The 18,591-nt window shown below is 39.1% G+C and overlaps 1 protein-coding gene across 1 annotated transcript in view; it reads left to right on the forward strand.

Annotated features, from left to right (window-relative positions):
- The window catches only part of MAN1A2 (mannosidase alpha class 1A member 2), a 131,306-nt gene that overhangs the window by 100,479 nt on the left and 12,236 nt on the right, over positions 1 to 18,591 (forward strand). The window contains exons 9-11 of the mRNA XM_085069543.1: positions 3,662 to 3,777; positions 9,537 to 9,756; positions 16,219 to 16,391. Of these exons, the coding sequence (XP_084925669.1) occupies positions 3,662 to 3,777; positions 9,537 to 9,756; positions 16,219 to 16,391 (509 nt within the window). The remainder of the gene's footprint in view (positions 1 to 3,661; positions 3,778 to 9,536; positions 9,757 to 16,218; positions 16,392 to 18,591) is intronic.

Below are 18,591 nucleotides of genomic sequence, written 5' to 3' on the forward strand. Positions count from 1 at the left end.
CTACTGTGTCTTTCCATTTGAAAAGACTTCCAAAGCAATCCTGGACTGGAATCCTTTTACGTTTGCCCAGTCATCTGGGCCTACATTTGAAAATATGGGGAATGAGGAGAATACCTGAATTTGTCTTGATTTGAAGGAATGAATGTTCTAAAAATGTTTACATTGAACAGAATATGTGGCTTCAGCCACATTTGTTGAGCTACCATACTTCTGTTCATTTTGCTATATTTGTCTTTATCTGGAATGAATTTTACCTCAGGATTTCACTGTAAAATAGCTCTTCAAAATAAAAACCGTCAAGTGAGCTAGAGCTAATTAAACCATTCTTGTAGATCAAATGTGCGAAAAAGCAAATCCATTTTAAAATGTTCAAAATGCTTATAAACATTTAAACTTAATGCTTACCTTCTCAGTCGTTTACTGAGGAGAGTACCCAGTGCCAAGATGCTATTGTAAGCTCAGTTATTCAAATCACAAGTTGTTCCTTTTTAGTGCTCTGCATTGAGGTTAATGTAAGTTTAGGGCCAGTTTGAAAATATCAGTATATTTTATGTGTGAAACATTTTTCTGAGCAAAACATTTTGAGTTGACCTGAGTTATCTTTGAATCCATCTGAGCTATAGCTCAAATAGCAGGAGAAAGTGATGACCACCATGGACCTTCTGATAAGTCTGGGTAGGGAGCTTTGTTTTTAGGAGGGAATGGTATGTGATGACCCAAATCTACAGTTTTCATCAATTACGTATTTGCTAAGGAATCTTGGAAAATACTTCTTTAGTGTTTCGACTCTAGGTGAGAGCAAGTTGTCAAAGACACACAATCTGTCACAAACTGTTTTAAGTAATTTCTACTTACAGTTCTTATAAAATGCAGCAAATTTTGCTTTAGCAACACCTTCAGACACTAGTAGAAAACCGGAAGAAGACCTTGCCAGGCTGCAGTTAATGCAGCTGCAGAAGTTGGGAAACTTGCTGTGTTTAAACCTCAGTTCAGCTGCTGCAGTGGCCTTTTTTTCACGTCCATCCTCTTTTGGCTATTTTTGTGGATGAGGAGGGGACAGGGACATAAAGACAGCTGTGTCTTGATGCAGCCAGCTCCCTTGAAATACCATCATGTTCCCACCAGAAATATTTCATATGTCCCTTTCCTGTTGTTGAAGAGAAGTAACAGGATCAGTTTGCCTTTTATGACAGGTCTTCCCTCTGGTCCAGCTGTGAAAGGCATCAGCTGGGGAGTGGAATAGCCCACTGCTGGATGAGAGAGGAGATGTGAAAATTCTTGGCAGGTCAGAGCTGGAGTGAGCTATGCAAAAAAGGAGTAGGGAAAATGCTGCTGCTGGAAGTTGCAAGGCCCTTGGAAAGCCTTAGTTTCTTACCATGTGCTTTTCTGCTCGCTGAGTAGAGTAAGATCTGTGTCTGAGAGGCTTGAGCAGCCCTGTTCTCTGCATGAAGAAGATGCAAAAAGGGCTTTCTAGGGGATGCCTCTGACTCCCGTGTACCCCAGTGCTTTTGGTTCCTCTGTTCCCTATATTCTTGTCTAAGATGTGCTACCTCTTGTCTAAGCAATGTGGAGAAGAGCTGCTGGCAGAAGAGGAGGAGAATTCTCAAATGACTGCCTGAAGTAGTAGATGTGAAATGGGACATGTTGCTCATAAATGACTTCTAAAACACACCTGGAATGTGAATTTTTCTGCTTAGTAAATAAACATTTTCCACTCATCTTCCTGCTCTTTCCTGTCCCAAACCCAGCTGGAGCTACTACAGGATGAACCCTGCTGAGGGTTCAACAGCCTATCTTTGTTGGGACCTGAGTGTATCTGTCAATGAAATCTGGCTGAGGATCATCCCTGACTCAAGTGACAGAGCTCAGCTGGGGAGGAGGCAGCAGCATAACAGAAGTAGTTTTAAATTGTGTCTTGTGAAATCAGTCCCTGATCAGTGCTAGCATGAGTTGTGGCTTTGAAGTCTTGGGATAGTTTGTGTTATTTATTTTCTGGAAACCACAGACCCTTACTTCTTATGTCTACTTAAGAATGTAATTGTACATTGAATAAGTAATTTCTAGCCCTTGCATTTGTGTAAGAAAGTGACTCATGAACTGAATGTCCTCTTACAGCTCAGAGTGAGAAAATGTATGAAAACTCATAATCACTGAGTATCTGGGTGTGAAAAGGCAGTCAAGGAGATTCTGAGATATACGAGAAGGGCATGAAGTAATTTGCTTCAAATTCACAACTTGAAACTAAATGGGAAAGCTACAGGCTCTCCACTTGCTCCTTTGTTTGGAAATCCATTTTTAAGTAGCAGAGGAGCCAAGAGGCAGCTACAAGAGTTAAGATAGCAGCATCTACCAGCTCTAACCTCCTACTCACATCTTCAGAGACAAGCAGACATGCTGTGTTAGGGTGGTGCTTGGAGGAAAAGAGAACAGAAGGAGAGTTCAACCTCTCCTTTACACCTTTATCCCAGAAAAACTGTGTATAATACCACTTTTTTTGAGGTATTTTGTAAAAGGAAGAGTCATATCTCTTTTTCACCCAGTAAAAGGGTACTTGCATGACTCAACCAGCCATGCTTAGGGCAGTGAATTTCTGGCATAGTTACAATGTTGGTGTTAAATGTTTCCCTTGCATAGCTTCAGGAGTCTAAGACTGTTCTGGTGCTACTGTTTTGAGGGCTGTAACATTAGGAAAGAAAAGGTTATGTGTATTCTGGTTGGAGTCACTTATTAAATCTTACAGAGTGCTGCTTTTTAAATGAAGAGAGTAGTGAACGAGTGCTTGCCCTGGTTGGAACAGGAGCTCCAATGCTGTCAGACCATCAGTAGGCTTTTTGTGGAGATGCATGTTCACCTAAAGAAAAATATGGGGAGTTCTCAAGTGCTCTGTCAGCACAGAATAGCAGTGACAGTATTTGTGAAAGGCAACCTCTGCAAGGAAGACAAAAAGAAAAAAGGGGACAAAAAAGAAGACTGTGTGTTAGGAGTTTCAGTTTTTAGGTGCTGGTGGATTCTAATAGTGAAGCAGCCTTTCCCTGTAGCACATGGCACAGCTCTGCATGGCTGCTCAGGCACAGTGGAACAGAGCAGGGCTTGTGTTGTACACCGCAAAGGCAGTTTGCTTCCCTTTTGACTAAAACAATTTCAATAAGAGCATTTCATTGGAGGAATTCATTAGTCTGTCGAGTAACTACCTTGTTAGAAATAAAAATCTCCTCGAAAAATTGGATTCTGTGTAGTTCATGGCATTTTGTAGCCAGCCATGTGACCTGGTTACATCCTGGATACAGAAGTCTCAGGAGGCTTTCTACATACTTTTTTCACATATACCTTATTTAAAAAAAACCCTAAAATGTCCAGACCATAGCAGCAAAACAGTTAGGTTCTTTGGAATGCAGTAAAAACAGAGGTTAAAGTACATTTTTGGTATGAGGGCTAGCCTGTGCAGAATGACAAGTAGTGAACAGCAAGTTCTATGCCTATGATGCAGGTTTGGAGGGGAAAGGGTGCACTGCAGCTTTGTCCTACTAAACAGGATAAAAATGTTAGTAATTCTACAGCAGTAAGCCTTAAAAACATAAGTTTATGTTTTGAATAAATTTAAGGTGCTATTACATAACAACTTCAACCTTTTTTTGTTTTCTTCCCTCTTTCCCTTCTACAGATCACACATCCGTGGGCGGGCTGGGAGACAGTTTTTATGAATATTTATTGAAAGCCTGGCTTATGTCAGACAAGATGGACACGGAGGCAAGGAAAATGTACGACGATGCAATTGAGGTGATTATAATTCATTGAGTTTTCCAATACAGTGGAACCATCTTCAATGATTTGAAGAAAATTAAATTAAAATTAAAAAAAAAAAAACTAGGCAAAAAATCCACCACCAGCCACAGGACTTGTTTTGATTATGTAAGTTTTAAGAATTCAAGTGATGAATAATACTAGCTTTCACTCTGAGTAGTTTAAAAAGTATTATTGTGGAACACATGTGATGCAGATTATTGTGCTAAAAATAATCAGTTTATCCCAAATGATATAATGTAAAAGCCCAAGCTCTTTAATAGAAGGAGATCTAGCAACCTTGAGATGTGTGCAGAACAGCCAAGTCACTTTTTTCCAGTGTTGAGAATTCATCATTCTAGGACTTGAGGTCCCAAATTATTTTATTCTTTCCATTATTTTCTAAAGCATTTACTATTCCTTGCTCTCTAATGTTCTTTTGTGATATGGTCTTACTCCCTGTCACAGATCAAGGAGTGCTTCCCCAAGCAGGGCACTACTGCAGGATGGTTCAGTGGGATTTGGGGTGGGTGCCTTTTTGTGCTGTCTCTGAGCTTTCTGCTGCCCAGTTCTCACTTTCACAGTTTCCCCATCTTCTCTCAGCAGCCTCTCATAGCAGTGCCCACTCTGCCACCATTCCTCTGCTGCAGTTTAGATATGTAGAGAGAACTGAGCTGGTTTTAGCCACGTGAGCTGTGGTACCAACAGCAGCAGGGGCTGTGCAGTCTTGTCCAAGTGCAGATGTGTGGTTGGTGCCTCATGTGTTCCATGTTCCGTGCATGCCCTGTTGCTTTCAATGTAAGTTTTAAACTCAAGTTTTAGTGCAGTTGGTATTCTAAAGTGAAACACCTGTTCCTGGAGTTCTCAAAATTCATATTTTAGAAGATACATAGTGAAAGTTCTAATACAAAATTGCTTTGAAGCTGTAATATGTCTTATTCCTGACCTGAATTGGATTACATTTGACTTCCAGCTGCTTTGACTTTTTCCTTCTCTACATTGTTTTAAAGGGTTATTTGCACCATGTAGCTGGTTACTATCAAATGTACAATAGGCACTCTCTTCTGAAGGAAAAATGCTTTTTTTGGTCTCACAATATAAAACAGATGTTGAATTATTTCTTAAGCTTTTTTGTATGTATTTTCCAGTGTCTTCAGTCTGGAGACAGCAATGCAGTGGTTCTTCTAATGTGATTCTTCTAACTGATTTCTTTTCTGTTTTTTTCCTCTTCATCCAGCTAGGAGCTGTTTGCACTCTTAACCTTTGCCTCACACCATCATCCACTTTCCAGTTGCTTTATTCTGCAGCTGGTTATAATCTTTTTGATATACTGCTTTCCTACCACTGTGATTTACATTCCTGATTCCTCAATGTTTGACCTTATACTTATCTCTACTACAGCACATTGTTCAGGCAAAACCCGTTTTGTCACCTGTTCTGAGTGATTTTACAGAACTGACTTTTTCTTTATCATTATCTATAGTTCCATCAATTTTTGTGTCATCTGCAGTTTTTTCCTAGCTTTTTTCTTGGAGATCATTATTAGAAAAGCTGCCCAGTGTTGAATAAAATTGTCTATGCAGAATCTTCATGGGATAAGGATTTTTTCACATTTTTTTTTACTTTGAGCTGTACTAGCAAGCCAACTTTTAATCCACTTCATATGTGCTGCCTTGAATTTGTTTAGGACTAATATTTTGTAAAATGCCAAGAAATTCCTGAAATCCCTAATATTCCTAGCATCAGCATACACATATCAATCAAACATTTATTTTTGAAACCACATCATTCATTTTATATGATTGTTCTATTAACTTTTTAAACTAGTGATAATGCATTGGCTGTTTGCCAATCCTTTTGAGCTTCCTTAGCTATCCAGGGCTTGTTAAAGTCTACATTACTAGTTCAAAACATTAGTTATGTGTTTTTAGTAGGCTAAAATACAGCTTATTGGGTCCTATGGGTTTAAAAATATTTAGCAGTTGATGTCTAGCATCCATTGTGGTTACTGTTGTAATATTTTATTCTGATTCTTAACCTGTGAGCACTTAAAAATCAGAGGAAATAAACTCTCCTGTTCATCCTCCTCACTGTACACAATCTTGAAAACATTTTTATGGGCAAATCTCTTGTCTCTGAATGGAGACAGAGCAACGCAAATTTGGGACCAGGTGAAAACACTCTGGATAGGAGGGAGGAAAAGCTGAGCTGCTCCAAGTTCATGTGTGGTACCACCCACAGTCCAAGCATCAGAGAGTTTCTTTAGCTTTTTCTCAGCTAAACCCACATGTATGTTTGAATCTGCATGAACTGTACTGATTTATGCACTGTGGAACATACTCTGTTTAAGGGTTTATGTCTCTCCCAGGTCCTACTTGACATTGAAAGACATGGGCAAAGAGTAAGATTTGCTTTGCATAACTGCAATTCCAATTTTTATGTTAAATATTTTTAAGAGGCTGTTCCCTTGCAATTCTTTTGTTCTTGTCTATAATATAGGTCTTCCTCCATAGCTAACACTTCTTTTGCTTTGTTTTTCAAAATGTGGAGCAGAAGCTCTTTGCATCATTCATACAAGCAGAAGGGGAAAGGTGTAGCATGCATTCCTCCCACTCATAGCACAGAGCTGGAAATGTTCTCAGCACCCACCACTCTAAAAGAATATCTTTGTCCAGCCACACTTCACTCCCTTATCTTATTACAACAGAGTGAGTGGAAGATGGACAACATAACCTCACTCTTAAGTCTTGCAGCAGACAGTGATATCTCATTCCTTGGAGCTATCATGTGGAAGAAAAATGCAGCATCTGTTCTTGAGATGTCATGATTTCTGATCCATGGCATGTCAAGCCCTGTCTAGGTCACACATACTTCCTAACATGAATACAAACAAGTTGTACATCCATAACCTCTCTGTATATAACATGGGTGCAGCCTTCCACTGTAAAGGACACTTCATTACTGTGTCCTAGTATGTAGATTCACAGCTGTGATAAAAGCTGAAATTGTGAATTGTTGGGAATTTTTTTGTGGTGGTAAATTTGAGACTGGGCCTCTTAATTTTGCTTTCAACATCATCATGTGGGCCTTCCAGATAGTCTAGTTTCAAGCGTCCTTTCTCCTTGTCACATCAGCTGGAGGATAGGTAAGCTTCCTTTTGATCTGCTGCCTTGAGTAGTCTAATCTGTTAGGCTCATAAATTTGATCCTCACTCTTTCTTACTGCACAGCATTAGGTAGCTAAAAGGAGGATTCAGCAGTGTGCTTGACTGTCACAACATAGCAAGTACTGCTGCAAGACAGCTCAGAAAATGCTATTTTTTGTAGTCATAAAAAGCACATGAACATCAGATAGGGAACATTCAGTTTTTGCACAGAATTATAGAATCTCCTGAGCTGGAAAGGACCCTCAAGGGTCATTGAAGTCCAGCTCCTGGCCCTGCACAGCATCATCCCCAAGAGTCACACCATGTGCCTTAGAGAATGTTGTCCAAACACTTCTTGAACTCTGTCAGGCTGGTGCTGTGACCACTTCCCAGGGGATCCTGTTCCAGTGACCAACCACCTTCTGGGTGAAGAACCTTTTCCAGCCTGAGCCTCCCAGAACACAACTTCAAGCCATTCCCTTGGATCCTGTCACTGGTCACGAGAGTGAAGAGATTGGTGTCTTTCCCTCCACTTCCCCTCATGAGGATGGATGTTGAAGACTGCAACGAGGTCTCTTCTCTAGGCTGAACAAACCAAGTGACCTCAGCCACCCCTATTGTTCAGGCATTTCACAGACTAAGGAAACTTTCACCGTTAGTTAATGTCTTAGTTGATGTGAACTAAATCTTGCCTTTGGTAGTTGGGGTATAGACACCCACTCTGGTATGTGAATACTTCTTGCAGCCCAGCTGGGTGTCATTGCTTTGCAGTTGGAGTGCTCTGTGGCCCCAGCCATCCAGCCCAGGATGCAAATGCCACATTTATGTCAACCTGCTCAAACTTTTCTTATCTGCTAGGCAGTGCTCCCAACAATGCCCAGCTGTCCCTTGTTAATTTTTGTAAATATTAATTGTCATTTGTCTGCAGTTGGCAGATGGGGTTGTTGAACAATAAAGTATTTTGAGACAGTTGCATTTATTTTCTTCTTGAGATGCTTCCTGTGTGACTCTTAACATCTAACCTAGTAATTAAGTAGTTGATAGAACTTGAATTTCAGATTTCAAAAATTGCCCCTTCTACCAGACAGTTATTTTCAAGTTCAGAAGATGTGTTTCCTGCTCAGAAGAGGAGCATGTTGCACCTAGAACATGTTCTTCAGTCAAACTATGAAAGCTAGACTGGAGTAGAGGAGTAGCTCATGGAGATGTGTATAAATTTGATCTTTGTTAGCTACCTTGGTACTAACCACAGCAATCTTGTGCCACTGGAAATGCTTCTACAACCATTTACTCCTCAACAGTTATGAAATTATGGAAAGATACAATTCAAAGGGAAATGTCATGTAATGCAGAAAAAAATGCTTTCCTCTAGGAAATAAATAATCCATAGGCTTTTGTGCCTTCTTGCTCTTCATGGTTAAAGTGGCTTTCCTTCAAAGAGGACTCAACTTTTATGTACCATATGGTCGAAAAACATCAGTTTTGTCACAGTCCAGAATAATGGAATCAACAGAGTTAATGCTCCAGATCTTAGTATCCTTTTCAGTGGCAGTTTTCAGCAGATCCAATCTTTCCTGTCACAGTACTTTCAGAACAAATGAGGCCTGTACAGTTAACCACATCATGCTCCTTAGCAGCAGAAGGCAGTCCTCAATGCCAATTTGCATGATGGTTAGACAGCCACCCTGGCAGCTGTCAGAGCCTTACTGGTTTCTGCTCTGTCAGTTATTTCTGCGTTCTTCTTGCTGGATCCTGCCATGAGCACAAACCTCAGATCTGTCACGGGTATTAGTGAAGGAATTAACCCAACAGGAATGCAGACCAGCACTTCTCTTTCATTTCGTTCTCACTGTCTAATGCTAGACATAGCAAATACTGCAATAGGTTGGTGGGAATTGTGAACCTCTCTGAAAGAGGCTTAAGCAAATGTTGTTCCATCTAGTTTGCAAACTTTGGAAAGTTAGGTCAGCTGTTCTCCTGTCCTGTAAGAGAAGGATACCATTTGTAAGTCATGAGCAACAACATATATTGGTACAAATGCACAAAAAAGAAAGCAGCAGTTGCCTCATGTATAAAATAATAAATTTTTTTGTGAACAGCTGCTCTAACACTCACCCATCATTTGAGAATGTGCAATCAGAAAGCTGCTATGGAGAAGCTAGAAGGTGGCTGGAGCATTCCTGTCACTTCCTATTAAAGACTGACTAAAGGTACAGGTTTGCATATGTTGCTGACCAAAAGTTTCCAACATGGATGTGTTTTCTGAGTACTCACAGTGTACAGAGCAACAAATATGTACTTCCCAGAGTTAACATACAAATGCCATTTGAGCCATAAAATAAATGCTGAATTCTCAACTAAAAGCACAGTGTTGTCTATGTTGTGATTTTCCTGTGTTAGATGTTATTAGCATTATTAGCAGTTAGGGTGGTTTTTTGTGTGCTTTGAAATTATATTCTTATGGCTGTTCGTTCCTGTAGTGCTCAGAAGTAAATTTGAAAGAAGAAAGTTCTTTTTGTTTTGAAAACTGTACTTTGTTCTATAAAGGAGTGTTAATATGTAAAACTTGAATGTGAAACAGCATTTGAAAGTTCTCTTAATCTCTTTGTAGGCCATAGAAAAACATCTCATCAGAAAGTCCAATGGAGGACTGACCTTCATTGGGGAGTGGAAGAACGGGCATCTTGAAAGAAAAATGGGCCATTTGACCTGTTTTGCAGGGGGAATGTTTGCCCTTGGAGCAGATGGTTCCAGAGATGACAAAGCTGGACATTATTTGCAGCTTGGAGCTGAAATTGCACATACATGTCATGAGTCGTATGACAGAACAAGTAAGACCTATTGTTAATCTAATTATTTCAAGAGCTGGAATACAGCAGCTGTTGTAATTACTTTTAGGATTTGTTATGGACTTTGTCTAACATGTTCTGGTTTTATATGAGTATGAATTTTGAACATACATGTATTTATGCTCTACATCATCCTGAGGACCTGAGACTTGATAGTTCCTTCATGCATGCTTACACTTATTTTTGGATCAGTCATCTAAGACAGCTTATATGGGTTCAGGGAGGAAGGAATTTGTGTGAACTCTTGTCCTCACCTATATATATGGAAGTTTTTCATTGCATATATACTGGTTTTACAGTTATGTAGACAGAAAAATTTGTAAACAGACTTTTTACTGATTTTAGTAGTAGTGCATTCTGGGTAAGTACAATTAATCAAGAGAGGATGAAGACTGATATGCAGACTGTGAGAAGAGCAAAGGCCTGACTAGTGAGGAGGCAGCATCAGACTTCACTGTTGGGCTGGAAGTTTCACAAGGTCAGTCTTTTGGATCAGGATTATTTCACACCTTTAGTAGTGACCTTGATGCTTGAAGTGCGCTGATTATGCTTAGGGTGGCCATAAAGTTGTGAGACATAATTAAAATTTAAGAGTCTCAGAATAGTAACCAGGAAGATCTAGAGAACTGGACTATCAGAAAGAAAAAGTTCACTAGAAAAAGTCAGGAGCTCTTTGAGCTCGGAGTTGAAAAATGTCCTGGCCTGTATCAGATGAAGAATTTTCAGCAGAGATTAGATAATATTAAGACTGCCTTAGAAGACATGTGTAATTTGTCACCCAGAATACTCTGTATAAATCTGAATTTCAAGCAGAACAAATGCAGAGAAGGACCAACAGAATGAGTAGAGCAACAGAGCTTTTATCTCACAGTGGGGAAAATAAGAGAGATCAGCCTGCTCAGGCTAGAAGAATAATACCAAAGAAAGGAGCAAATTTATTGCCATCTCAAGGGCTGAAGAGAAATAGTTATTTTAAGATACAAAAGAGCACAGTTGTAACAAGAGCAAGATTTTTAAGGTCACTGTGAATAAATGAAGTTGGGAGATTGGAAATGGCTTTGCATGGCCATCAGAGAAGTGAGCTTTTGAAATACTTTCCCAGTAGAAACAATGGTAACTAAAACTTAAGCAGTTTTGAGATCAGAGTTCATATGTTTATTCACAGGATTACATTGTATTATTGTATAGTTGCCTGTCTTTTTAAATAATTCAATCACACAAGTGGTAATTTTATTTGGGTAGCAACAGCATTAAAAAAAAAGGAAAAGAAAAAGGTATGCCTAAGAAAAAAGGTAGGACATAGTAGCTGTTGTTGCATTCTGCAAAATTGCATTTAAATGTTTAATTTGACATTTAAAAGTAAGCAATGCTAAATTTACAGTTGCTTGAGCAGACCTAATTTTATTCCTTTGGATGTTTATTCTGTACCCTAAATAAGTCAAAAGATGGGGGACATAAAAGTTTTGATTGCATATTTAATGACTGTATAAGAACACATGAGCAAGAAAGACTGAAAGCTGTACAGACAGCTATAAATTTGCAATGCCCTAATTTTCTTTTGTTCAGTCATGCAGTTTCAGGAATGTGAATTGTTTGTGTTTGGATGTTTTGGTTTTAATTTTCTGGACTGATTTTTCAAAGAAAATGAAGAACTTATAAGTGCAAAATGTCAACTTCTTCATTATGCTTTAACAGTAGATTTGAGACGTAATTGTACACTTCAGTGACAGAGCTGGCTGATGGCAGAAGAAGCATCTTTCTTCCTGGTTCAGCTAACAGGTTAATGGTTCCGCAGGCAAAAGGGATTGTCTGATATCTTTCTCTTCTGGACTGGGGAGATCTTGCCCCATTTGGCAGCCCCAGAGGAGAGAGCAGGATGCTGAGTGCAGGGGATAGGCAGCTCTTTCTTTAGATAAGCCAGTCAGAGCTGCCCTTTCCTGTGTCTTCCCACAGTTGCTCACAATAAACTACATTATATACCTGGTCATGCTTTAGGATGAAAATACTACTTTATGAAGCAACCTGAATTTCCATAGCTGAGCATGAATCTCAGCAAAAAGTGAAACAGAATTTCACAGACTAAAAGCATTTCTGGAAAATGAGGGCATTATATTGCCAACTGTCATCAACCTGTTGCACATATTGCAGGTTTGAAGGCCTGTTAAAAAAAATTGGTATTTCAGAAAGCTGGTTATTTCAGTGCTGACTAATACAGAGAAGCTGGAAAGTCCTCGAATGCTATTCCTGATGTATTTTTGTGGGGATAATGTCCCAGTGGCAGCTGGCATCACTGCCATGTACTTGAGAAGTTTATGCAGGGATGTAGTCTCTCTGATAATCTGAGTCACCTATCAATGTTCTCCAGGAATATCTGAGTGAATACCTTAGACTCCTGAGTCAGAGGCTGGAGAAGTGACTGGGTATGTCATGGGAAGCTTGGGCCCTTGCCATGGCTCTGTGAAAATTCCTGTAGATTCTGCTTAAACTGAGGATCAATCTGCAGCACTCCTTAAAGGATGCCTTTCTTTCAACATCTGGAGTAAGCTGGTGGTCTTTGGAAGGTGAAGGCAGGGGGTGTAGTCATGGTTTTGGTCTGCCTCTGAGAAAGAGATCTGTGTTTCCAGGATCTATTGAACTTGGCAGCATGAGGTGCTTCCCCTCTTCAGGAAATTGTAGATGCATGTGGCACCCCTTAGAAACACTGAGGATTTGAAAAGGCTTATTGATGGGCAATGAGAAAACTTAACTGTAACCAGAATAGTCGTATGATATGTAATCTACACATGCCTCTGCTTCCTACCTACTGTACTATTGTTTTTATACCATAACCTAGCAATAGATAAATGCTGCAGCCATCCTAACTCTCGCATCCGATGACAGGAGACTTCAGGATTTTCATGTATTGCAGTGTGCTCTCAGTTTGGAGAGAAGATTGAGAAAAACAAAGATAGGAAGTGTGCTCTGGTGTGTATGCCCATGTACCAGCACAAGAAATCATAATGCTATCAGTGGGCACTGGTAAGGCTACAAAAATACAGCTTCATGTGCTCATGGTGCAAGGTTTCTCCATGTTTAAGCTTATGTTGTGTACTGCACATCTTGAGGTGTTCCAGTTACTGGGGATTAGGTTTTGTTTTTCATGCTTAATGTGCACTATTGAGAAACATGGCACAGGCATAAAATAATTGGCAATGTGAAATCTGTAAATGGCAACAAAAAAAGAGGTCCAATGAAATTGAAAGAATAGAAAGATCACTAACAAATCAATCTGAATAATCAGCTTTCATAGGTATTGTAGAGGTTAGATAAATAAGCAAAATTATCTGTACAGTCGGCATCATGTGCTGATCTATAGCACACAGTATTTTTAGTACATTATACCATCCCTTATGGATAAGAATTTTCATAGCCATTAGCTGATAGAGTGTAAAGTATTGACTGACTACCAAGAGCTTATTTTAGGATGAAATTTTTTGCACTTTAGAGTTTCTTGACAAGAGCTGTCCTCAGAATCGTGGTGCAGCTTTAGCTGGTTTTTATGTGTTACAGTTCTGTTGCAGGATAAGCTAGATGACTCAGATTTCAGTTGAGACATATGTAATGGTATGAGTAGATGCTGTCTCTGTCCCAAGGCTCTCAGTAAGCAGCTCAACAGGCAAAGCTGAAGAAACAAGAATAATTACTTGTTTTTGTGAGAAGTATGAAATAGCAATGTATGCTGATGGAATGGTTCAGGGTGTCAATCAGAAATATCTTGGAGGTTTTCTTCCTCCAATTTTGTATGAGTTAGAGCCTAGAGAGTATTATTATAACTGTGAATCCTTTCTTACTCCTTTCCTTTCAGGAAATTTATTGCTAGTTTGACTATAGTTTTAAAGGAACATGCAAAACATTAAACAATATTTTCAAAAATATTTCTAAAATTAGAAATATTTGCCCTTATTTTTGGCAGTGCTAAATACAGCTCTCATTGAAGTCAACTTTGTCAGTTGCAATCTTGTAAAATGGTGCTAGTTTAGCTTTGCAGTTTTGCACTGTTATGAAATTGTTTCTCATCTACTGTCCCTGCTTAGACAATAGTCTACCAGCCCTATTAATGTGAAAATAGCTGGATTATATTGTGACCACTGCAGCATTGTAAAATGGCCTTAGACGGTTCTTGTCTTAGAAGAATGGCCCTTGAAAGGTATGGTGCCCATAATAGCTTCTTTTCTTTAGTCAGCTATTAGTAAAGTGCTGTGATTAATTTTACATCCTTGGTTTCAGATAAGAATTCAGTGAAATTGTCATAATATGCAGAGGTCACCCATCCTTGGGTAGTTTAATTTCTTGTAGTGCCCAACAGGATTAAGAGTAGGTGTGAGTAAATAAAGATTTAATGCACAAGCAGGCTACAAAGCAAGAGAAGACATCACAGTTTCTGTAGGTGGTGGATCACCAGAGCTGCCTGAAATCTAGCTTCTTTGGTGGATATGACTGATATAGCTGTCATGTTTCCCTGATTTCCAAAAGACTTTTTCACAAGTGTTTTACTCAGGCCCATTAGGGACACTGAGCAGTTACTATCTAAGCAGCAAGTACCTGCACAGATGGAAAAATGGTGGGTGTAATATAACAAACAAGGTGGAGTTAAATAGTCCACTCTTGGAATGGGTAAATGGTGGTTAACCAGTGGTACTCTGATATATTTGATATAAATACTTACACATATATGTATAGATGTGTAAAATGTATACTATATTTATACACATTATGTGTATAAGTGTCTAGTATATTTACATTTCTTATTTTAATATGGGTTATGTATAAATAGAGCATACACCTATATAAATTATCAGGAAAGGGCAGGAACAGTAAGGTAAGTATGCTGATAATAACAAAAAAATGTCCCATACATGCACCTTATGAGGTTGAGTACTTGCATAATAAATTACTCAATTAAATTCAGTGTAGTTAAATGTAAAGTAAGGCACCTATGAAAAATTATTCCTAACCTCACATATTAAATGATGAGTGTTAACTGACCATTACAGTTCAGGAAATTGCTCTTGAGATTATGAAAATGTCAACTCAGTAGCACTCAGGAAAAACAAAATGAAAAAGAGCAAAATAGAAAATGTCATTATGTTATTGTTTTAATCTTGTCTTATTTTGGCCATTGTTGAAGATGTGATCCTGGAGCAGACAGAAGTCAGTCTGGTCCAGTATGACCATTCTTATAGTCAGAATTTTGGATAGGTAGAACTCTGTACCTAATCGCCTTCATTTTACAGTGAGATTTGTCTAATTTTTTTACTGCAGCTGATCAAGTGGCCCATTTGAAAGAAGTACAATAAGCATTTCTTGATGAAGTTTCCCTTACCATCCTTGTGGCTGGAGCAGAGTAATGCTTTTTCTTTTGGCATCCAGAGCCGTAGTCCCTTGAAACAAAAAGATTAAGGAACTTTTTTTGGAGATTTTCTGCTGGGGCATGCACTGAGAGTTGCTCATATTTTTCATTATGGTATTCTAAGGTTCCCCTTGCAGACCGATGAGACCATGGTTAATTTGAACTTCTAGCCCGTGGGAATTACATGATTAATTGCTTTGATAATTTTTAAAGCTCAAGTGCAGCTTCAGAGTTCAGTGCCTTAAAAATTCTCTGTCAAAACAAATGGTGGGGTGCAGCTGTAGATAAGAGCACATTATTAATGTTAAACTTGAGGACTAATGTGTAGCTGTCTAATACAAAATATGTGTAATTGCAACTTCATATTTTAGACAGTTCTGTTACAGGTGTGTCATTCTTATATGAGTAGTCATCCAGGTGCTGGCACAGGGCCTTTACAGGTTCCTTCAAGGGCATAAATACTGAATCTCTTAGTTCAAAGATTTATTTTCAGGTGTAGTTAAGATTACATTGCCCAGCTGTAAACACTTTACTTGAGGATCACAGCATATCAGTGTCAGTGGCCTGACAGCACTTCCTTAAACCAATAGTTTGGATAAAGATACAGATTATTTGGGATGATGCCACTTAGTTTAGTTCCAAGATCTTTTCCTTCTGTGCTGAGTGGGATCAAAGAACATCAAAACCTGTGTTGACCCTTTTTTAATTTTTTCTTTCACTTGTAAAGAACTGATGTCAGTCACTTCAATTTTATCCTATAACTGAATGTGTTAGTGTGTTTATATTCTTAGTGTTTCATTAGTTTTCAAGAGGATTACTGTAGTCCTGTCAAAATAGGTAGTTTTCTCACAGGAATTGGATAAATTATTCATAAGAAAAATTACAGGCCTCAACAATAGGAAATATTTATGAGACTGCTTAAACACTAGCTAGTTTCTCGTTTTTTCACAAGCTTGGGATATAAGAATCTCCTACCCATCCTTCCTGCAAAGATTGGTACAGAATAAATTTTTTCTTACCTTTGCATTTTTTGTTGTTGTTTATTTCCTGTGCAGCACTAAAGCTGGGCCCAGAAGCATTCAAATTTGATGGTGGCGTGGAGGCTGTGGCAGTACGGCAGAATGAGAAGTATTACATCCTAAGGCCAGAGGTGATTGAGACCTACTGGTATATGTGGAGATTCACCCACGATCCCAAGTACAGGCAGTGGGGCTGGGAGGCAACACAGGTAACTGTATAAATCATCTGTCAGTAATTTAATTCTGGGTATTTTCCCTTTTAAGCCACTTCAGCCTCATAGGACTGAAACACTTCAAATGGTAATTGATTTTCACAGGTTCTTGCAGTGCGGGGTACATGTAAGGGTGCCCACAGTTAGTGCTGTTTTGCATCTGCTGAGTCAGATGCTCAGTTGAGGGATTCATTCAGCACTATACACCTCATGTTTTAGGCATGGAAATAGAACCCTCTAGTCATGACTCCTACTGTTATCAGTAGTCCACAGCCCCTGAGAATTCCCGCACTTCCCTGCTATCTCTCCAGCAGTCTTTGGAAACATCTCAAAGCCAGTTTCAGAGGTGAGAATAAGCATTAACGATAACAAGACAGTAGTGAAATATTTTGACTACAGCCAAAGGAGATGAGGGAGGAGCAAAGGAAGAGACAAACCAGGAGCCTGGATAAGTTTATTCTGTGGCTGAAACCCATCTTTGCTACAGAGGGAAGAGACTAAGAAAAAGTGGTTGGAGGAAGAGATGTGTTGTGATGCCTGCATTCATCAGGTGAGAGATAGTCAAGACAGGTTCAGAATATTGAGCCAAGCTCATTACTGTTCCTCCCTCAGCACAGCTGCAACCACATAGAAGAGGCCAAGTATTTTACGGTTGTATCTTAGTGTGGTTTTGCCTTTTGGTCCATTTTGTTCCAACCAAAATTATGTTATTCTGGAGACAGGTTCCACATTTGTAACATTTGTATTCCAGAATGCATTGCTGCTGTCTCTGAAACATCTGGCATTTAGTCTCATCATACCTCCTGCCCAAACTATGCATATTTCTAAAATGACAAAGTTAATAACCTACTGCTTGCCTGTCTAGATACTACAAATGCTTGCTGATCTCACACAAGCTCCTTTTGGAAGCTGTGGCTGGATGATCCAAGCTGAGATCGGGTCTTTTGTACAAGGTTAAAGAATTTACAAATATAAAGATTTTCAGACCAGGATCAGTCTCTTAAGCACACTGCAAAGCATGTCTTTCAATTGCATTTTGTTCAGTTTTCTCCATATGCTTTCATTATTTTGGTTCCCATTAATGCTTTCAAAACAAACCCTCCCTTCCTCCTCCCCTGCCTCCAATTTTCTCTGTGTGCTGGGTAGGATTTTATTTTATCCTTCTGTCAACCTGCATCGAAGTTCTGTAAATCAAGAAGCCCATGTGCTTTATTGACTCTGTCCTTACAGACTGCCTTCTTCTGCTTGTTTCCTTGAGAAAAAATTTCTTTATCAAACATAGCCATAAAATATTTTTGACTTCTTCATAAATGGTTTTGCAAACCCCTCCTTCCCACAATTAGGGATTTTCTTACCCCACCATCGTACTGACACAGAAGCTTGAAGCTTTTTGTTCCCCAGTGTTTTCTGTTCATTGCATATAGATAATAAGTTCTTGTGTTTATTCCTCACACCTACTCACTGCTTTTCCTTCTCCCCTATCACACACAGCTCTGATTGTGTTTATTCCATCATTTATAAATAGAGAAGAATCTGGTGTGACACACAGAGCAGTTGGCTTACTGCTATTGTACAACACTGTCTGAATTTGTCTTTTACCTTCCAACCTCTAAAGCATACTTGGCTTTATTATCTATATTTTTTGACAAAACTTAGCTGCTTGAGACCAGATGCTATGCTTTGTCCAAGGCCTATTTTGTTACATCTCTCCAAATGCAGTATCTGTGGGGAAAAACCAGAAAGTTCAATCTTACATTCCCTCAGTGATCATAAATCCCTGTGACAGGGTCTCTGTCTCTTTCTTAATAAAGAAAGGCTAATTCTCCCTAATACTGTACTTAGCACTAGAGACAATATTCATCTCAATTGTATTGGGCCAGTCAGATTGGATGGTGGTGTGCTGGGGGGCTGGCTGAAGTATTACAGAAATATGCATGCAAGATATTCAGGGTAAATACAGAAAATTACTAAAATCCTTTCCAGACTAATTGTTTGAAAGCAGTAAAAGTCAGAACTTCACAATAGGCATGTAAAGCCAATTACTAAGCTGAGCTGTGTGAAAGAAGAGTTCAACTATTTGTTGTGGACTTGTGTATCTCACTAAGTAGGATTGCACCACAGAGGCTGCTGAGTTCATCAGAGCTTCTAGTAACACTGAAAATAATAGACAAGACCTGAAGCTTGGGCTAACTTCAGG

The sequence above is a fragment of the Lichenostomus cassidix genome, chromosome 1, assembly GCF_008360975.1.
Source record: "Lichenostomus cassidix isolate B80296 chromosome 1, HeHo_3.0, whole genome shotgun sequence".
NCBI lineage: Eukaryota > Metazoa > Chordata > Aves > Passeriformes > Meliphagidae > Lichenostomus > Lichenostomus cassidix.